This window comes from Vicugna pacos, chromosome 26 (assembly GCF_048564905.1).
Source record: "Vicugna pacos chromosome 26, VicPac4, whole genome shotgun sequence".
Taxonomy (NCBI): domain Eukaryota; kingdom Metazoa; phylum Chordata; class Mammalia; order Artiodactyla; family Camelidae; genus Vicugna; species Vicugna pacos.
The window spans coordinates 14,441,311-14,464,065 of NC_133012.1; the positions used below are offsets into that span (position 1 = coordinate 14,441,311).

The 22,755-nt window shown below is 37.6% G+C and overlaps 1 protein-coding gene and 1 pseudogene across 7 annotated transcripts in view; one reads left to right on the plus strand and one right to left on the minus strand.

Moving 5' to 3' along the window:
* TUSC3 (tumor suppressor candidate 3) overlaps window positions 1-22,755 on the plus strand; it is a 140,049-nt gene that overhangs the window by 18,684 nt on the left and 98,610 nt on the right. For all 7 annotated transcript variants that reach the window (XR_012064485.1, XM_015249394.3, XM_006198036.4 and 4 more), the window contains exon 2: window positions 20,967-21,136. Coding sequence is in view for 6 of the 7 variants with exons in the window: in XM_015249394.3 (XP_015104880.1) it covers window positions 20,967-21,136 (170 nt within the window). In the remaining variant the exon portion in view is untranslated. The remainder of the gene's footprint in view (window positions 1-20,966; window positions 21,137-22,755) is intronic.
* Window positions 16,402-19,367, minus strand: LOC102538792 (acyl-CoA-binding protein pseudogene; annotated as a pseudogene).

Here is a 22,755-nt window from a genome sequence, read left to right on the forward strand (position 1 = left end):
TAACTGTGTCCTTTTGGTTAAACCTCTGTGTCATTCACAATGGGTCACAATACTTCTGTCAGTTAAAAAAAGAGTTGAATTAGATCAAAGATGCCTTTCAACTCTTACATCTTATCACTCCTTTTAATGAAAGTATTGAAAAATACTTCTGGGCAGTTGGGGAATCTGTATTTTCAAAAGAGCACTAAAGTTAATATTTTTCAACTAAAATAAAATTCCTTAACTTATTGTTTCTTTAGTTAGCTGCCATTGATCACTCACTGGTAATATCACAGGACTTTTTTTTTTATTCTTCTCCCAAATATTAGCATAATGTCGTTTGAATTATTCATCTTCAGATCTGCCATAGAACTTAGTCCAGTATCTTGCTCGGATTATATGCTTACTTAAGTAGTAGTAGCAAGCATTTCTTAAGTACATGAGGTCTCTTAACTGCAATTAAATAGTAATTGGAAAGAGGCCAGTTATAAAGCTAGTTAAAATGATGAATAATATTTCATAGAAGTGAAATTATCTAAAAAAAATAAAAATTATGAAAATTCATTCAATTGATCATATGCTTAACATTTGGCTTTTAATTGCAAATAGTCATGATTTGTTAGAATGAACAACAGGGTAAGTGCTCATATTTTTTGGTGTAATTTTTCTCAAGAAAATTATAGCATAATCAGATGTCTTCAGCTACTGCTTGACTTTTGGAGCATGATTCTCGAGGTCGTTTTCATTAAAATATTTTCAGGTTTACCAGTTCTCTCAGTTCTTTGATACTCACATTCTTTTTTGAAGTGCCTAATGTCATCGTCCTAGCTGGTTTTCCCACTTCTTATGTTAATCATTATCATTCTGGCAGATACTCATTTGTCAGCAGTTTTGCATATAATTTGAGTAGTTCTCCTGCATCGGTTTTTAAAATCAACTTGATGAAATCCTTTGACATTTGTAAGATTGCTGTCAAGCGTAATAATGACCGAAACACAGTGTGACACGGGGCTGGGACAGATGTCAGGGTGAAGGGAGGATTGATGGTACATAGAGGGTATTTTTATAAATACTTGGATCATTAGTGAATAGGAAGTAGATAGCCTTTTGCCTCTCTGCAAGTCTGTGTTTCTTTGTGTGCGCATATCAAGTACTTAGATAAGTAGGGTCTGCGGTGGCACATGCAGGACTGAAAACGGCAGTGAAGTTGCTGAGATAAAGGGCTGGTTTGGGTTGGGCTTGCTGGTAAGGAAGGTGTGGTGCCTGTTCTTCTTGTCCTCCGTGGGCCGTCCTCACTCCTGTCCCTCCTTTTCGTATTCATCTTAACGGGAGCCTCTTTAAGGACCACAGAGGAGAGTGTGCTCCCAGCCTGGGCTGGTCATACCGCTCACACCACCTGTCAAATTTGGCTCGGAGTTGGACAAGTGACTTAGAGTCATTCACTGGGATTTTCTCAGTGGAACTAGCAGCAAGATGTAGGTCACCTTGCTGACTGGTGTATGAAATGGGAAGGGTGTGACTTTAGGTTGCCTATCCCTTCTGGCATGAAAACTCTGATGTACAGAAGCTAAGCAGATAAACAGAGATTTTCACTGATGCAGTAAATACTCAAATACTAACTCAGTGCCAGTCTTCGTTCTAGGTGACACCAAAATACAGAAATAAACATAACATACAGTAATTGTTGTCCTCGGGGAGTTTCTTTGGCCGAAGGGGGCACTGTCAGCACAGTCCAGTTCTTCCTTGTGGTTATTCCTGAAGCCAGATTTGTCTCCGTCCTTCCTTATTATGGGTACTTACACAGTCCCTTTTTGCCCAAGTTAGATTGATTTAGGCTTATGTCATTTTTAATTAAAGGCACTTAGATAACTGTGAAAGCCGTGCTTTCAGTAAGAAGATAATACACACTTTTGAAAAATAAATAAATTGAAATTGGTGACTTTGAGTAAAACTTTGTCATATATTTTTATATTTTTTTTTCCTGGCTTTTGGTAAATGGAGATTACCTTGTCTTTTTTTTTTTCTCCCTCCATACTCCATTTCAAGCTTTAATCTCTTGGTTTTCTGGTAAAGCACTCTGGTTGCCTAGTTTCTTTAGTCATTCAGAGAGATACAACTATTTGTTAAATAAATGTTTCCTAGTAGACCTGCTTTAGATTCCATAGTTTTTTAGTAAATCATTTTTAAGGAGTGCTGTATGATACTTGTGTATTGAATGAGCAAATGTTGAGGACTAATTATAAAAATTCAGTTTCTTAATTTCTCCTATTATCGTTGTATATGGTTGAGAATATGTGACACAACTTTATTTGCGCTCTTACATCTGTTGAAATTCTTTTGTCCTAGATGCTTCTGTATTTCACACAAGTACTGTAAGATAGGTAAGCACCTTAATTGTTTCAGTCACTTATTCCTTACCTTCATTTATAAAGTTTTTCTTGGTACCTGCTGGAAAATGTATGGGCAATTTATTTACATGTAAAATATATACTCCTTAAATTTAGAATAATTGAGGTGAGAATCGGAGGGAAAATCACCATATGAATTTGAGATAACAAGCTACAGCATAATGGTAATGAAACAACATTATACATACACATAAAGATGAGTTTACCTGTCCCAGAATATCTCTGTAATTATCCTGACATCTGGACCAGGGCAGAGGCAATAGCTTATGGCCAGAAGGAGCTGGGTATTTAGAAGTAGGGTAATCATGTCATTTATTGTCCAAACCAGGAAACTTGGGAGTGAAAAAAACTGGAATTAATAATTTTGGTGAGATAACAGTAAACTGAGACTGCCCCTGGGTTGGCTAGGACATATGGTCACCTTAGTTAGAAGGAGGACGGAAGGATTTTAGAATGGATACACAGTTAGTGTTTAATGTGTTTTGTTGACTGATTGGAATGATTTTTTTTTTAAATAGGAATCCTGATCAAAAATTTCTGTTTCTTTCTCTCTATATTTAAACACTGTGTTACACTCTTGTGTGGGATTCCTTATCTGTCCTGTGCTGCACAAGGGTTTTCTGTGTTGCTTTAGTTGCTTTTGTGCTGCTTGCTTCTCTTAAATTTTTAACTCAGATTTTAAAATTTTACTATTTCTGTCTTTAATTACTTAAGAAGCACCTCATTTTCAAGAAAAATAGTGATATTTATAAATACATGAATGTATTTATAAATAATGAACTTCGGATTATATATAAATGCTGGTGGAAAATTTTTCTCAAAAAAGCCTATAGGTATAAAAAGGTATCCACATTATCGTTACTCATTTATTGTTTATAGTTTGTCAATAACATTGTAAATTTTTGGTAACTTTCTCAGAATGGTGAAACCCTGATATTGCACATTATATATCTTCCCTGTCATTTGTTTCATTTACTTCACAAAACATGGTAGCATGTTTTATTCTACCATGCATTTAAGCACCAGAATTTTATTTCATAGATGAGGTTCAAAGAGTTGAAGTTATTTGCCCCAAATCATGCAGCTAGCACTTGTGCTAATATGCAAATGCAAAATCCGCTTCCAAGCTGTTCCTCTTAATTAACTGTTACTCTGTCTGTACATCTTGTACTGAAGCAGAAGAATTAATACACACCTCTGGGGACCTGGAGGTGCGGCAGGAAGCCACCTGACTGTTCACATTGTTTTTGTGATCTTGTGTTTTATACTGTATAGACATTCAGCAGACTTTGCTTTCTATTCTGTTGTTGATTAGTTTTTTCTAATTTTAAAAATACGTCTTTTTGTTTTTGTCCTCTCAGTTGTTGAATATAGCTGTTGCTTCAGGATGGTGTATCATTTCTTGACATACTACCAAGTCACCCCAGGGGTGCCTAGGATTATTCTGTTTGAGAAACAAGAGAGTCAGAATTATACTGCCTTCCAACGGAAGCCACATCCAAAGTTATTACAGCTTCAGCCATCCAGGGCTCCCACCTGCTTTCTTTCTTTTTTTTTTTTTTTTTCTTTCTTCTACACAGGGGTCTCACTTTTCTGTTTCTCTGCATGTCTTTTTGTTGAAAGCTAGATATGTTAGATAAGATATTTTACTAATTCTGGATTCTGAATACCGTTACCACCAGTTTATGTCCTTTTAGTGTTTTTTTTACTTATTTGTTTAGTGATCTGCCTGGATTAATTCTGTGGCGTCTATTTGCCCTGCCATGTTCAACCTCTGCTTTTAATGATTAGTTTTTTTCCCTCCTTATTTTTATTTTTAAGCCTGGCTGGCAGTGATTGGTTAGAGGTTGTGATTAAGAGCTCAGACCCAGTATGTCTTCCATCCTTTGCCAGTGGGTCTGTGTGTGGTTTGAGGAATGTTTTCAAAGTTAAGGGAGTTTCCATGTCTTCCCTGTGTTTAGCCAGGGATTAGCAGCTGGCAAGTTCTTTCTCTAGTAATTCACGTACAGGCAGACCTTGTTTTATTGTGCTTCCCAGATACCATGTTTTTTACAAAGTAAAGGTTTGTGGCAGAGTGCGTCAAGCAAGTCTACCAGCTCCATTTTTCCAACAGCATTTGCTTGCTTTGTGTCTGTAGTTTTGGTAATTCTTGCAATATTTCAAGTCCTCTGCTAGCAAAAAGATTATGACTTGCTGAAGGCTCAGATAATGGCTAGGACTTCGAGCAATGAAGTATTGTTTAATGAAGGCATGTACACTGCTATTTTAGGCTTAATGCCATTGCACACTTACTAGACTACAGTGCAGTGTAAACGTAACTTTAATATGCCCTGGGAAACCAGTTGTGATATTCACTGTATTGCGATGGTCTGGAACTGAACAGCATTTCTGACATGTGCCCATGGACACGCTGCTTTCCAGGCCGGTAGAGGTGAGTATAATCTTAGCAGGGCTTTTTTTGGTGGGGGATGAGGGCTGCCTCTTCCCTTGAAGCCCTCAGTTAAATCTGTGACCAGTGTATTGTTTTTCTTGCTGCTGCTAATACCTCATTTTCCCTCGAATTGCTTTCCAGTATCATCTCTGTCCCACGTAACACCTCAGGCTGTGCCATGGAGCTGCCACTTCTCACATCCTGCTTCGCTTGCTGACGGAGCCTTGGTTGTGCTGTCCTGGAGCTGGGTGTGCGGGCAGTGGTGGCCCGTGTCTCCCTGAGTGACAGCCCTGCCCGGCGGGTAGGGGTGGGAAGGGAATGGTGGTCCCTGGTCTTCTCAGTTTCCCTCCTGGTGCGGAACCTTCTTCACCTGATGCCCTGTGAGCGGGGGGCAGGGCCAGGAAAGGGGATCTCTTCCTCTTCCTTCTTGACTCACCTGCTCAGAATGACACTTCTGCAGCACGGAGCTGGGTGGCAGTGGGAGCAGTCTCTAGTCAAATGCCACCAACTCCTGCTGTTATTACGAAGATTCAGTAGATGATCTTGAATAAATGCTTTTCAGTTTTTGACACGCCCTTAGATCAATTTCCAAAGACTTTTAAATGATTGCTTTTGATGATTTTAACCATCGCCTTCTATTTTGCTGAGGAAGAGAATCTGCCAAGCTCTCCTCACAGCCATTCTGGAAATCCTGACTCTTTGAAAGCATTAGAGATACTTAATGCATCTGACAGTTGATGAGATTAATACATGGGAGGCTGAGTGACTTATAATAGTGCCATAAGCTACTTGGTGATGAATCTGACCTTTTTCCCTCCTTGATTTTAGGTTCTACTCATTCCATAATTCCAGTGGCTTTCAAACTATTATTAACATAATATCAAAATTCACTTTTAGATGCCATGGGGTATACTGAAACCAAACTAGCTAGGGTATGGTTTATATAGCTGTGGAATCTTTCTTTCCATCGAATACAGTGTTGAGCTGAGAGTCTAGATTGATGCGCCCTCTTCTCTCACTGTTCCATGTGTATCTGGAGCTCCAAGGTGAAGTTGCTTCCAGTTAAGGGAGATCAGTTCTTTTGTTAAAAATATATATACATGACAGTTGTGCTGCCCCACTGAAATGGCCCAGCGAAAACTGGTAGTGCCTGTTCAAGTTATTTTATTAATAAGTGGCATAACAATATTAAAAAAAATAAAAATAGGGAAGGTAATAGCCATTATCTGTATCCTCTTATAATTGCTCTTTTTTTTCACATATTATTTCTTGAATTTAAGGCATACAGTTGATACGCTGAAGTTAAGATTTTTACCTGCTCTTGAAATTAAATGTAATAATATTTGAAAGGCAGTCAAGATTATTCTACTTTCTCAGGGTTGATTTGACTGGTTTTCTGTGGCTCCATGTGAATAGTAGAGTTGTTTTTTTATATTTCCGTCAAAAAATGCCATTGGGGTGTTGATAGAGACTGCAGTGAATCCGTAAATCACTTTGAGTGGCATGAACATGGTAAGAATACTGTCTTCCAGTCCATGAATGTTGAGATATCTTTCCTTTTGTTTGTGTCTTTTAAATATTTCTTCCTTCAGTGTTTTGTAGTTTTCATTACAAAAGTCTTTCACCTCCTTAGATAAGTTTATGTGTTCATATAATATTCTTTCTGGTGTGATTGTAAATGAGATTGTTTTCCTATTTGCCTCTTCAGATGGTTGGTTGTTAGTGTGTAGAATTGAGTATTGTTGATGTGAATGCAAAGTGGTGCAGCCACTGTGGAAAACAGTATGGAGGTTTCTCAAAACATTAAAAATATAATTGCCTTATGATCCACAAGTCCCACTTTTAGATATTTATCCAACACAAGTGACATCATAATCTCAAAGAGATATCTACACTCCCATGTTCATTGCAGTGCTATTCCCTGCAGCCAGGGCGTCCAATCAGCCTAAATGTGTGTGGTAGATGCATTCAGCCTAAAAAGAAAAAAACAGGAGTATGTGACAACATGGATGAACCTCGAGGACATCATGCTAAGCGAAGTTCTGGTCACTGAGAGACCAATACCGCATGGCTCTACTTGTATGAGGTATCTAGAATCAGAGTGACATGGGAGTTGCGTGGCACTGGAGGGAGAGGGAAAACGGGGAGCTACTGATCGGGGGGCATAAAGCTGCCGTTAAGCAAGATGAGTTAAGTGCTAGAGGTCTGCTGTATACAGCATCGTTCCCGTGGTCAGCAGTACTGTCCTGTACACTCAGAATTTTGTAAACAGGGTAGATCTCATGTTCATTGTTCTTACTGTAAGAAAATAAAATTTTAAAAAAGTTACTCAACTCAAAATTACTCCAAAAAGACTATTCCAAACACCAACTGCAAACAACTATGAATGATACAAAGCCTGACAACGGAACTGCGTTAAGGTACATCCTGGGCTGTGCTTCCTCACATCCTTAAAATGTGGTTATGGCTTCCTAGCCAGGAATCATTGTCATGTCAGTGGACCAGCTTCACAGCAGTGAACACTTCTGGTAGGAGGAGAGTCACCGCTGAAGTGGTTTCCCTTTTCCTGTGACCTGCCCAACATCTCATTCCATCCTGGGAAGTCGAAGAGCAAAAATTTTTTTTTTCTGAAGATGCTTTAGAATTTCTCTGTAACATGTCTCTGTCTCTTTTTAAAAATCTTGGCATTTATTTACTTATTTATTTAAAGTATAGTTGATTTACAATGTGTTAATTTCAGGTGTACAGCAAAGTGATGCAGTTTTATCTATATATATTTATACTTCAAATTCTTTTCCTGATTTGAAATGGGCACAGAGACTTTGGAATGCACTGTAGTATCTATGTATAAGATAAACATTTACTCCTGGATGATTTTATATATATAGTGTCAATACTGCAGAGATGTCACCCTACTGTGTCTTCACTGGCATTGTTTCCAAACACAAATCTGCTGTCACCCTTTTATCTTTGTGCCTCTGTATCTAATGTGCCTTTCTTTTTCTCTGGCTATTTTTAAGATTTCCTATTACTGGTTTTGAGAAATTTCCGCTATGCTTTGGTGTAATTTTCTTTGTTTCCTGTGCTGAGGATTTGTTGTGCTTCTTAGATCTGCACACGTGAGCTTGCACTTCTTAGAGTGCATAATTTCATCAAATATTGGGAAATTTCAGCCATTTATTTCTTCAAAAAATTTTTTATCCTTCTTTCTCTTTGAAGACTGTAATTACACAGTTACTGGGCCATTCAGAGTCGTCCCACGGCTCATTGATTTTCTGTGCAGTATTTGTCATTTTCTTTTCTCTCTGTTTCATTTTAGACGGCTTTTATTGTTTCATCTTCAAGTTCAGTAATCTTTTCTTCTGCATGTCTAATCTGCCATTAATCCCACCCATCATTTTTTCATCTCAGATACTGTAGTTTTCATCTCTAGAAGTTCAATTTGGGTCTTTTTTATATCGTTCATGTCTAATATTTTGAACATACTGAATATAGCATTATGTGCTGATTTTGACATCTGTGTCAGTTCTGGGTGCATTTCTGCTGATTTCCCTCCTTATAGAATGTACTTTACTGCTTTTTTGCATGCCTAGTAATATTTGACTGGTCTAGACATTTGGAGTTTTCTTATTGGATGCTGGTTATTTTTGTATTTCTCAGTATCATTGAGCTTTGGTCTGGGATGCAAGCATTTTTGATCCTTCTGGGTCTTGATTATGAGGTTTATTAGGCATTGCATGGAACAGCATTCAGGTTAGGGACAGTGATTCCCCACCACTGAGGCAAGGCCCTCTGAGTCCTCCACCCAGTGCCTTGTGAATTTGGAGTCTTTCAGTCTGGCTGGTGGAAACAGGCACTATTCTGAGCTCTGAGTGCTGCGCACTGTTCTCACCATCCCTTCAGATGGATCTTGTGCAGCCTCAGGTAGTTTCCTCACGTGCAAGTTTTGATCAGCACTCAGCTGAGTACTTCAGGGGAACCATCTGTAGATCTCCAGGTTTCTCTCTTTGCAACTCTCTTTAGTACTCCATCCCGCGATTCTAGCTGCCTTGCTCACCTGGACTTTTAGCTCCTTCTTAACTCGGGGAGTCAGCCGAGCTCCATCTGTATTCCTCCTCTGCCCTCAGCCCGGACGCTCCTTCCCAGCAGGACGGTGGAGCGGTCATTGGGTTTAGCCTGTTTGCTTCCTGGCTCTTAGGCATCACTGTATTTCTTTAAAACTATGGTTTCATATATGTGTCTGCCTTTGTTTCAGGTGGGTAAATACACTTTCTGTTAGCTTATGTTGGCAGAGATGGAAGGATTATATTTGTTGCCACTTTTTGAAAAGCACCCTGAGATTGAAAAGAGAAAATTTTAAAGGAGCTAGTCATTTTCAAGCCTAGTGCAATACAATGTTAAAACATTTTAGCTTTATAATTCTTTAAAGTTATCTGAAAAATAAGTGAAGTTCTTTTCTAGTGTGTGTATGGAAATCACAGTAGACAAACACAAATCTTTTAACTTTACAAGTTGTACTTTTCCTGTCTTTGCTGTAACAGTTAAAATGAAAATCTTAGTAAGTTCAGGGTATATAGGGAGTTAGTGACTTTAGTGAATGACTGTAATTTGACCAGTTGAATATTAAAGGTTTCAAGGGTTTATCTTTTTCTCCAGGTCTTTAGACTTCAGGTTCTGTGTCCCATAGCTCCAGGATGATAGCCACTGTTCCCTAGACTTCGTCTGACAGTTTTCTAATCTCCCACCTAATCTAGTACAATGTTTATTTTCTGAGAATGAGTTTACAAAGGCATTTAAGTGTTAGGAGAATACTGACATTTGCAATGAAAGTAAAAGAAAATAATATTGCTGTAGTAATAGTAATGGAGAAAAATGTTGAATGATTGAATTGGGGGAAAAAAATCAGAAATTCTTGTATTGCAGGATAGGCACGTTTGATTAGGATTTAGGTGAGCTTAGAAAACCTAAAGAGAATGTTAATTAACTTTAAGAAGTATTAGAAATGGGTAATGAACATTTATTTTGGGTGTAAATTTCTTTTTCTTAATTAAGTTTTTACCGTTCTTCTTACTCTTAAGTTTGTTAGACATACAGACGTTATTATTTTATTTTTGTTTGTTTTGCCTTAATGGGTTACAGATTAAAGTGAATTGAACGGCCATTGGGAGAGAGGGGTAAACATGAGTATTTGAGGAGGTGACTCAGTAGTGGTCATGAGATAACGAGGTATGGGATATTGTTTCGCTACTTAAGGACTGAAATCGCTCTCTTGAACCCTCTCAGTGCATAGTTTCAGCCACCGGATGTATGTATAGGTGCTGAACTCTCTTTTTGTTTGTTAGCGTTGTCGATCTTGCTAATGAAGGAACCGTGTCCCTGTTAGATTGGATAAATGGAATATCAATGTGAAATTGCTTCAAAACAATAGAAATAGCTAATCTGAATTATCTAATAATTACTCACATTGAGAGTTTGTGTGCAAGTACCGTGTTGAATACCTTATGTGTTTAGTGGAAATATCTTTGTTTCCCATTTCAGCAGGAAAAACAGGTTCACTGAAATCAAGAGAAGTAATTAAAACTACAGTTAAAACACTGCAGAATTAAAAATTATGGGTTAATTTTGTAAAATGTTATCAGTGAATTTGTTCTCATGGTATCCAATGATTGCAGATGTTAAGTGGGTTCATTAACTGAAATAATTCTTATGAGGATAAGGTCTTAGTCCATTTCAGAGGACTATTATTTTAATAAGCATTATTTGTGTTTATTCATTAATTATAGTGGCTGTCCGCTTTATATTTGTAAATGTATAAAATGCATTACTCCCCCCCCAAAAACCCCCACAGATCACGAATGTTTCCCCAAACTATTCTGTGACCTGTGCACACTCACAGTAGGCATGGAAGGTCTAAGTGCTTAAAGTGAGAGGTGTGTAGATGGAATGCATCTGGGAGAAATGTTAGCCCTCTGAGCGAGAGGGACCATAGTGGTGATGCCCCCACCTAGTGGTGGAGCCTGGTAACGCAGCACTTTAGAGTGAGTCTGAGGTCCCATTCTGTGGAGAATTTTTAGTTTTTTTAAAAAAATTCAGCCACAGGCCACATAACTCATCAGAGCTAAAACTTGGGTTGCTTCTGTAACAATTTAGACTTAAACTTAATGCTTTCTGTTTAAATTTACACTTACAGACTCTGTGGTTCTGTGGCAGTAGGGGGGGGGCATCGCTTTAATGTTAGCTTCAAGCTAAACTGAGGACACTTTAGGAAGGAAGTAGAGAGATGTATTTTGAAGACAGTGGTGATGGTTCTAATGTAGTGAAGGTAGCCAGGAGATTGCTTGAACTTCTTAAGGAATGTGGATTTTGAGACTTTAGGAATGGTTTTTCTAGATTTAAGGATGAAAACTTATGCTAAATGGTTTTATATTTCTGGTATTAGTCATTAAAGTATGAATTTCTATTAGAAGTCATTTGTGTTTTTTTCCATTGTGATACACATTACACTAACTGAAATATTTGACTTTAATACACGTATGAACGTAATGTTGGAATTCTTCCTGTTTATTACATTGATGTATGCTTTGGGTAGGTTTTTCTCTCCAAAAAGTTGTTTTTTTCTGCATACACTATGACTAGCTGTAACTTTATAGGAATTGTTATACCTATACTGCATTTTGTTGCTTGCTTCTTACCAGTTTTTATGAATATTTGCTTTGTTTGCATGTTCTGTATATGAATTTATTCAGATAATGTGGCTGTTTTTATTGTGGTTTGTTTTTTAGTTTTCATAACTGAAATGCAGTATAAGTATTTACTTTTACTTTACAATTTGTATTATATGAGACTTCATTTACTAGTAAATTTATTGTTTTATTGCTTGCTGTTTACGCTGAACTACTTATTTTCTGTGGAGTCTGTATAGAATATATGATAAAATTTGATTTCTCTGTAAAAAACCTCCATTAAATGAATTTTAATTCAGGTAAGATGAAAAATATTTAGAAGGTTTTATTCCCCCACAATTTGTCAAGTGGATTGTATTTTTCACACCTTCACATTTTATACTCACTTGTTAAAAGTGCTGAGCTTATTTAGAGGCAGTTTCTGGCAGTGGAACGAGGAGGTGATAGCACGTGTGTGATACCGTGATACCCAGCAGGGTTTGCAGTCAGACATCGCAGGTAGCCCTCTGTGATCGTGTGCAGATTGCCTCATCTTTGCAACAGTATACACAGGCTTACACACGATATCTGTTAGTATGGTGCCCACATGTATCGCATGCATTCAGCCTACGTTAGCTGTTTCTTTGACACAAAGAAAAAAGGCAATGAAAGTGATCCATAGAAAACTGAAATGAGATGATTACCTCATACCATAAATAAAAATAACAAAAATAAAAACCTAAGTGTAAGTAAAACTTTAAATGAAACTTTAATGCTTTTGGAATAGGATAATATTTTATGATGCCAGAATAGAGGTCTTTTTAAATAAGATACAAAGAAGTGCAGATTGTAAAGGAACAGATTGAATCTGACCACATTAGAAAACAAAGGTATCTGACAAAAGACACTGCAGATAAAATTACATGTAAGTCCTAGTGACAGGAGATAGCTGCCACTCATGCAAATGTTTGATATTAACTAGGAATACATTACTCATTAATTACTCGTAAGGAGCTACTATAAATTGGTAAGAAAAGAAAACTCAAATTGAAAAATAGGTAAATGATCTGAACAGGCAGTTCTTAGAGGAAACCTGAATAGTAACATATTAAAATGCCTAAAATAGCACTGATCACCAGGGATATGAAAAATTAAAGGAAGATTGAGATGCTGTTTATTACGCATCAGCTTGGAAAAAAATTTGGGAAGTCTGACAGTTCTGTTGTTGGTAAGGATGTGGGAAAACAGGAACTCATACATTGCTGGTGGGAGTCTACTTTGGTAAAACTAGTTTCGATAAGCGATTTGGCAGTATCTTACGATTGGTTTACTCACTTCTTTAGGTGTTGTGGATGAGTTTGACAGTCTGGTGAAGCCTATGCACGTCTTTGCAGAATCATTTTTAAATGAATAAAATAGGTAGAAATACAAAAGATAATAACCTTCCTGAAATATTTTTATCCACATACAAGTGTGATGCAGTAATGTTTGTTTCTTTATGAAGTCATTTTATAGCAAGAATCTAATGACAGTTCTGATAACTGTTGTGAGTTCAGAGTAGTGAGGGATGTGAGTATAGAGTATCGGCAACAAACACAATGGAAGCGGAAAACAGCCCTGATTTTTACTGGTTACAGTGTCACAAATTCTGTTAATTCTACTGTTTGTTGTCGCCATTTATAACTGAAATGTTAAATTTTAGTTAGAGATTTGTGAAAATGAAGACTTTTTTTTTTCTCCTTTCCAACTTCATGGTCTCCCTGAATTCTAATCGTGGAAGCTATGGAGACTCGGTTTAGGAACTCTTGTACATCAAGTCTCTAAACCATGAACAGTGCCCATTATTATAGCATTGTTCGTAAGAATTATAAAAAATGGGAAAAACCTGCCTGAGCATTGTTAAGAGAAACAGAAAGATTCCATCTGATCTATTAATATGGTGGATGCTCTACAGCAACGGAAATAAATGAATTATACCTCAGTGTGTCAACATGCATAGGTTTCTAAAGCACAGCTTTGACTTTAAACGTTTCTGTGTGAAATTGGAAGAGAACACTAAAAAACACCCCAAAATCATCTTGCATATTGCTGATGATTTTATGTACATGTTTGTGTGTCTATATAGAAGTAAAAGAAATGATACTTTGTGGAGAGAGGAGAATAAAACGGGTAGAAGTTCAGATGGAACCTGCAATATTTTAAGTCTGTTAAAAAAAAAAATCTCAGACAAACCTTCCTCAGTGATAATTGTCATTTATAGAGAGTGGGTAATAGGTGTTTGCTTTGTTAGTCTTTGTACTTTTTGAATTAAAACAGCTCTCAAAATTTTAAAAATAATGATTATGTTAAAAAATATTATAGTGATTGTAAATATTGCGATTAAAAAGAAGTGGTGCAGAGATAGGTTAGTTGAAGGGGTTAAGTTTTGTCATTTGGTTCAGGTACATGTGGGTTGCTCATTTACATTATTATACAGTTGATGTTTCGTGACTGATACAAGCGTTTGTTTGCTTTTTGCTTTTCTGATGAGATTGTGAAAGTAAGCCTTTCAGCAGCAGTTGATATTTAACGGCAGCAGAATGGAAACTCAGCGTGGTTAGGACTCTGTTGATCTGCAGTAACTTAGCAGCCCTGAATCTGTCCATTTCTGGCATGTTTATCAGCACAGAAGCTAAGAATTTTATCTTACTAGACCCAGGAAAATGGTTTTATTTGCTGAACTGATACTGGCTTCTTGTATCTCTCCTCTCACTAAATCAGATTGAAATATCTGGGGCTGCTTCCTTCAGTTTCTTAGTGAAGAGACACATTAAAATCCCGGTCATTGAAGAAGAACTTTTGATATGTACTCCAGGTCATTTTCACTGAAATGAAAAGGTGTCCGTCAATAAAGATGAATGTAGTGGTAACCGTGCAAGTTAGAAAACAGTGAAATGTCTTCATTTTCTCCAAACTAGCCTGACCAAAAAGGAGGGATTAGGTTGGAGTGAAGTGAACGTAGCTTCCAAGAGGGTGGAAGCCTGGGATTGTCTGTTCTTCCCTCGTGGCCTCCCTGGTGGGCGTGCACAGTGACCACATTGTGGCCTTAGTGTGCATTAACTTGATGAATAGTCGTTTTGAGCACCTTATGTTCACAGATGTCTTCTCTTGTGAAGCTCCTGTGGAAATCTTTTTGTGCTTTTTAAAGAACCAGTCTGCCTTCTTACTGAAATACAAGGAATTCTTCGTACAAGGCCTTTGTTGTGTTGTTGCTGTTCTCTTCTCTGTCTGTGACTCTGACTTGCCTTTTCACTCTTCTTGGTGTCTTTCAGAAGTTAATACTCAGTTGATCAGTTTTTTCCTTTAGCGTTAACATCTTTTTTCCTTTTTTTTTTTTTAAAGAAATCTTTGTATATCCTAAGACCATGAAGCTATTAACTCGTATTTACTTGTAAAGACTGTATTGTTTTGCTGTTCCTGTTTAGGTCCTAAATCCTATCTGGAATGAATCTGTGTATAGTGTGAGATACGGGTCTAGATTGAAACTCCTATTTGAATACTCTGCAAATATTACATTTCCCTTTCTCTGAGTGATGCTTATATAATTGTCCCGGTTTAGGATTCTAATGAACTTCATTTTAGGGTATAATGAGGTTACAGGAAGCTGCTTCATTAGATTCACATGAGTGTTGGGAGCAGAGAACGTGGGAGTAGTTGTCAAGTGATACGCCAGTTGCCTCCGATGTTAACTTTACTGCAATCCCTGGTTTTAGGTCCTGCTCTTGCCTTGGTTTGGATAATGGGAAAAGTTGTAATCTATGAAAATGTTAACCAGAATCAGAATTTATATTGAATGGCTTTAAAATTTTCTCTTAAATATGTTCATTGTCATTTTATACTTTGACAGGCTAATTTTGCTATATCTTTGTATGACCAATTTGTAAAACTCATCCATGAATGCAGTATTTTCTAATGAAACAATAATGTGTAACATTAAATGTAAAATTTTAAATAATTTAATAATGAAACATTCTGATAATGGTTCTGTTTAGTCATAACTTTTTTCAGTCATTGAAGGCATCTCATTGCAGAGACTGAAAGTTACCTTTTCATTTACCAGACGAGGAGACAGAGGATTGGGGTGGGGGTGGGAATGGGTTAAATGCTCTGTCCTAGTGATTAGGATTTGGCGACGTGGGACTAGAATTCAGACTTCTTAATTTCAGTTTTCAGGTGCTGAATCTTTACTCTTGTCTATTCTGTCTACTGTGTTACCATATTTACCGAGACCTTGGAGATCCTCAATTACTTAGTACCAAAATCATGTTTCCTGGGGGAACTATGCATTTTTGGTGCATTACATTCCAACACATGTTATTTTCATTGATTTTATTTTTTCTCACCTCCTGGAGGCAGTGAGTATGTGCGGACGGGTTGAGAAGTGGGTGCTGAGCGTGGAACCAAGCTCCTTCATTAGTAAGTGGGATGCCCCTTTATGCCCTACTAGCTTCCCTGCCCCGTAACTTTAAAATTTTTTAAATGTTTTTATTTAGATATATTTTACATATCACAAAATTTACCCATTTCAAATGTACAATTCAGTGATTTTCAGTTACCAAGTGGTAAAATCTTCACCATAAATCAGTTTTAGAACATTTTGTCCCTCCAGTTAAGATCTTCATACCTGTTAATCCCTGTGCCTATCCCCAGGCCACACCTGTGAATAAAGCTTCAGTGACACTCTAAAAAAACAAAGAAACAAAGAACTGGGGCCAGCCAGGGCCAGTAACCATTTCAGCCCCTAATCTGGTAGAGTGTCATCCTGGACTGTGTTGAGCAGCTGGGTTAAGTAGCTGTTTATTGACTTCACCCACAGTATTAGAAGAACGAGGCATTGTGTTAGTTTAGATGAAATGCAGGGCTGGCAGTCAAATCCACTCCCTTATAGTCCGTGTTTTTCCTTCAGTTCTACATGTTGACATAAGCTTTCATGGCATCTTCCTTGGAGCCCCTTTCAGTTCATTCCGGGCATCCCACTTGGCCTTGCCTTTGATGTCCAGCATCCCAGGCCATTCTGTATCTGTGTCACCCACGGTCACTGGTTTGTAGCGGCTGTGGATGAACAGCCTGGTCTTGAGGTGCTTACCTTGCTCGGCAGCCTTCTCAAACTCGGCCTGAGAGATGGCGGCAGGGGTGCAGCTTACCTACTTTCTCTCTCTATGGATTTGCCTTTTCTAGACATTTCATATAAATGGAATTATACAACGTGTGGTCTTGTGCATCCGATTTCTTGTGAATTTATGGTGTTTTTGAGGTTGTCCATGTTGTGGCGTTTATCAGTACTTTGTTCCTTTTTATTTCCCAGTAGAATTCCATTGTATGGAGATACCGCATTTTGTCTATCCGTTCACCAGTTAATAGCCAATTTAGGTTTTGATGACATTTAAATTGAAAATCGTGCTTCCACAAATTGTAAATTGCTTTGGACGTGACCTAGTAATTTGTGAATTACCAGATTCTTCTTTGCCAAGGGCATGTGGTACATAATCGTTTGTATGTGAAACAGTTTCCTTGGGTTAAAATTGCAGTTTCTAATTTCATCTCAATGGGTTTTGATAGCACAGAAGTGTAGCTCATCAGATTGATCTCTTCTGCACATTATTTCCTAACTAGAGAATCTAATACCCGCTCTCTTTAATCGTTATGTTCTAAATTCACTTTTAATAGTATTTTTGCCATTGTGTTCTTATAGTGTGGTGTTTGCATGTTGGCTTTTTTAAAATACATTTTTTTTAATATTTTTTAAGCAACTGGGACCTTCATATTAACTTGTTAACTGCATATTACCATATTACCTAGGTTTGGCACACGCGATATATGCTTGCAAAGAATTACTTTCTAGGTCTAGTCAAGGAATGAAATTGAGCGACTTTTATAATAAACTGCCTCACTGGGTCGGTAAGTCTATCTTTGTTGAAATGGCCTCCAAGTTTTTTTTAAAGAGTGCATACGTATTTATAATATACAAACATACATACACGTGTAACACATGTGCACCTACACACCCGTCCCTGTTACACAGGGAAAACAGCATAGGCAATAACAATAGAAAGGCCGAGTTTGAATCCCTATTTAACTACTTATGATCTTGAGTGAATCAGATTCTCTGAGCCTGATTTTTTTTTCTCTGTAGAATGGGATTATTGGTACAGCCTCTGAAATATTATAAAATGGGACATACCTTGACTGGTACCTGACACATTGGAAGTACTCCTTAAGTATTTATTCCTTTTCTTTGACTTGTAGTAGCATCATCACCCATACCATCATATGAGGCTCCATTTTAAAAACAAACTTAATTGTTGTGATCACTGTGATGGAAGTGGTTGTCATTGTGATGATACATTGACATTAGTGAGGTGGGAAGGCAAAGGTTTTCATTTGGCTTACATAGGTTTTATTTTTTTCATTTGTTTATTAAGGTCGTTTACGTACTTAACCCAGACTTGTATATCTTCTGATGTTTCCTTGTGTTTTTCTGGTGTGCACAGATGAGAGAATTCAGAGATGGTGTAACAGGTGCGTCAGCCTGTTGATTGCTGGCTTTAAAGGGAAAAGTGCTTAAGGCAAGAAATATGAAAACTGATCATTTTGCTTCTTATGGGTGGAAAGTGGAATAAAAGTAGATAATCTAGTGTAGGATTGGAATAGGTTTGGAGGTGAATTTCAAAAGAAATAGAATTCTGTTCTTTCTTGCATTTTAATAGTGATTAATTCATATTTTAGAAGTTTACAAATAATATATACAGTTTAAACTAGAAATTTGCATATGACATGTATGTTCATATTTTTATATTCTAGTTTTATTGAGGTGTAATTGACATTCAGTACTATATAAGTTTAAGGTGGACAGCATAATGATATGACTCACATATATTATGAAACGATTATCACAGTAAGTTTAGTGACTCAGTAACCACCATTCTACTTTCTGTTACTACAAATTTGACTTTTTTCCCTTCTTCTTCTTTAGATTTCACACATAACTAACATCATTCAGTATTTATCTTTCTGTATCTGGTTATTTCACTTAGCATAATGTCCTCCAGGTTCATTCATGTTGTTGCAAATGGCACGATTTCCTTCTTTAAGGTCAAATAATATTCCACTTTAAAAAAAAATCCATTCATCTGTTGACAGACACTAAGGATGTTTCCATATCTTCTTGGCTTAGCCTTTCTTTTTTTTAAGCTTTTATGATTTGGCTTTCATTTTCCTTTATAGCGCAATTATCTCACCAAGTGGCAAAAATAATAAATCGTTGCACAATTAGTATTAAAATCAAAGCCATGTGCCTTCACTGACAGTGCTGTTTTCAAGTAATAAGTGCCATTTGAGTTTTCACTAAACATCATCATTTATCATATTAAATTCATATCTGATTCTATGAATAGGTTTTGACATTACCTTTGTAAATAGTTTTAAATTTGTTTTAGTTATATGATATAGAAACATAAGTTTATTGCTGTTACATTTCTACATACTGGAATAACATTATAATAATAAATAACTAAGACACCTGGGAGAAGGGACCACAAGAGTTTCTTTTTTAAAGGGGATCAGTACACTATTAAAATTTGAGAAATAGCATTCTATAAAGTTAATGAAGGCAGGGACTGTATTATATTTACTCTTACATTCTCAGGTTCTACTTCTGTGCCTTACGCACAATAAATACTCAGTATTTTTTGAACTAGGGGCTGCCTGCTCATATATAAACATGTGTGCTTTAGGGACTCTGAATTTCTTTAGGGCATGCTTCAAGTATCGGCCTGAGGATTTCCCAGCCAGCCCATCAAAAGCCGTTGATGTAAGAGTTTTGCCTGATGGCTGTATTTTTCTCACCATCATGACCCTGATCCCAGTACTTTCAAAAATTAAAAGTAATTATTTATTTTGAGAATACATCAGTATGAAGCAACACTAAGCTGTAAACTTCTGTCTGAATTCACGGCACAAAAGCTTTCATCCCACCATAGACTGACCAATAGGTAAAACTTGAGCACATTAAAAAATTTAGGGAAATAATGTATTTTTATAGTATATGCTTTTGTTTTTCTTTTCCTTTTGAAATAATTTTAAGTGCATAGAAAAGTTGCATATTTGCAGTGGACGTGGGGATGTAGACACCTCTTTGAGATTCTGATTTCAGTCCTTTTGGCTACATAACCAGAAGTGGGATGGCCAGATCAGATGGTAGCTCTGCTTTTAATTTTATGAGGGACCTCCATACTGTTTTCCACAGCGGCTGCACCATTCTGCGCTCTGCCCTCCTTGCATACAGGCCCCGTCTCTATGGGAGAGAGATTCACAAGGAGCCACTCACTCTGCTGCTTGAGAAGAGGGGAGAGAAGTTACACCTCTCCCTAAGCCGTTCTTAAACGGCAAATTCAGGCCTTTCTCCCCTGACCACTAAGGCTTGCCTGCTTTTCCACAGCCCACAAATTTCTCAGGAATACAACCCCACAGAGGTTTTGTTTTTGTTTTTTGCTTTTTGTTTTAATTTCTCAGACTGTTTCAGGTAAAATGAATGACCTAAAGACGAAGAGCATTCTCTGTGCAAGCTGGAGTATTACGTTACCGTCCCCCCACCCTGGAACAGAGTGCCACCCTGGCCCCCAGCTCCACTGGTACCGTCCCGCGGTCACTGTGCCTCCTGCCATCCCTCTGCCTGCTCCAGGTCGCCACTGTCCTGACTTTCAGCAAGTAGATTTTTTTCCCTATTTTTTACTTAACGTAAATAGAATCATGGCAGTGCTCTTTGGTGCCTAACTGTCCCCACTCAGCTTTGGTTGTCTGTGGGACTCCCCGTGTTGTGTGGAGGCCCCCGTTCTGCCACTGCTAGCCGGGAGGCGGTGGAGAGCAGGGTTTTTCCTGTGGTGTTTGGCCAGAGGACAGCAGTTCTTTTTCTGTCTTAACCGGGTTGCCCCTTTTTGTTCTTTGGGTTAAGAGAGCCGGCTTTTCTTGCGGCTCTGTTGGCTCTGTGTCCGTTGGTGGTCTTGGATTGCCAGCTTCTCTAGCACCCAGTCTGGGGTAGGTGGGCCAGAAGGGAACGCAGGGAACTCGCCGCCACGTCATTCTTCATTTTGGGGTCCCTCGCCAGTCTTCCTCCTTCTCTCCACGTTTCAGTGGAGTTTTTCATATAATGACCAGAGTTTCTACTGTACTTAGTGGGGGATTAGGGAAAAGCCTATCTAGTCCATCTTCCTGGAAGTGAAAGTCTGTTTTACTTTTGATATCTGTTCTATAAGCTTTCGCAATCGTTAGGAAAAATAAATGAAATATTTTATGCATATGTGGTCAATTAACAATGAAAGTCACCAAAACAAGAACTTTTCGCAGAAATTGAATTTAGGTAAAATATAACCGTATAATTTTTTTTTACATGAAGTTCAAACTGAAAGACTTTAACCCTGTGTAAATTTAAATTCCTGTGCTTAATTGCAGAATCTTTTGACCGAAAAAGTAGAACAGCTGATGGAATGGAGTTCCAGGCGCTCCATCTTCCGAATGAATGGTGACAAATTCCGAAAATTTATCAAGGCGCCACCTCGAAACTACTCGATGATCGTTATGTTCACTGCTCTTCAGCCTCAGCGGCAGTGCTCTGTGTGCAGGTAATGTGTGTATTTAAGCAGCTGAAAGCTATTATTGTATGCTTTTATATTTATTACAGTTGAGATGAAAGCGTGTAATCGAATGAAGCGTTTGTTCAGTATGGTAGTCAACTATACCTGCGTGCATTTAAACATAAACTCAAAGTCAGTGTGTTCTAGGAAATGACTTTGATAGGCTAATTTTTTTTTATTGTATAAGATATTTACTGACCAGTCTACATGTAATTGTAAGACAGATTTGCTTTCTTTATGTCCTGTATAAAGGTACATAGGTTATAGAATTTGGTTCAAATATTGCCTTGTAGGTCACTTACTTCTATCTTACGGGCAATGACCCCTTAACATACTATATGTAAGTAGTTTAATAGAGAGGACACACTCACTTGAGGAAGTCCATTTATTTTTCAATACTTCTAATGATTAGAAATTTCTTCCTGTGACACAGAAGTAAACAATTTGAAATGAATGAAATATTTTTCAGTGGGAACATACTGAAGAGAACTTTGGACAAGTATAAATATAATATCTATGGAACAATGCTCTTTTTAAAGTAAACATTTTTATTTTGAGATAATTGTAGTTTCACATGCAACAGTAAGAACTAATACAGAGGAACCCTGTATACCTTTTACTCAGTGACCCCCAGTGGTAGCTAACACCTGGCAAAGCTGTAGCACAGTTTGACAAGCAGGGTGTTGGTACTGATAACAGTCAAGACACAGAACACTTCCCTCACAGGAAGAATCCCTCCTGTCGCCCTTTATGGCCACGCCCACCCGTCTCCCCAGAATTTATTCGACCTTTGGGGTTTGGCTTTTTTACTTATCATAGTTCCTTCAAAATCCATCCAAGTTATTGCATTTAGCAACACTTCCTTCTTTTTATTACTCAGTAACCTCCTATGGTATGGACATACTGCAGTTTGTTGAAGCACCCATCTGGTGAAAGACAGCTGAGTTGTTTCTAGTTTTGAGCTGTTACAAGTACAACTGTTACGAATATTCTTGTGCAGGTATTCGTAGGAATGTAAATTTCCATTTCTCTGGGATAAATGGCCAGAGAGTGTGATGGCTGGGTTGCATGGTAGTTGCATGTTTATCAGAAACTGACAGAATGTTTTGCCGAGTGGCTGTGTCGTTTTGCATTCCCGCCAGCAGCGTGTGAAGGACCTAGTTTGTCCATTTCCTCACCAGCATCGGCGTTGTCACCGTTTTATTTTAGCCATTCCATGGGTTTGCAGTAATAGCTCATCGTGGTTTTATTTTGCATTTCCCTAATGTAATGGCGTTGAACATCTTTTCCTGTGCTTTTTTGTCACGTGTGTGTCACCTGTTTAGTGAAGTATCTTTTCATGCCTTTTGTCTATTTCTAATTGAAATTTTCTTTACTGAGTTTTGAGAGTTCTTCATATATACTGTAGATAGTTCTTGTCAGATACGTAGTTTTTAAATACTTTCTCCTAGTCTATGGCTTGTCTTTTCATCCTCATGACAGAATCTTGTGCAGATTTTAATTTAGTGAGTCCAGTTTATCAGTTTCCCCTTTTACAGATCTTACTTTGGTTGTCAGATTGATCTCTTTTTTGCCTAGCCCTCAATCACAAGGTTTTGTTTTTTCTC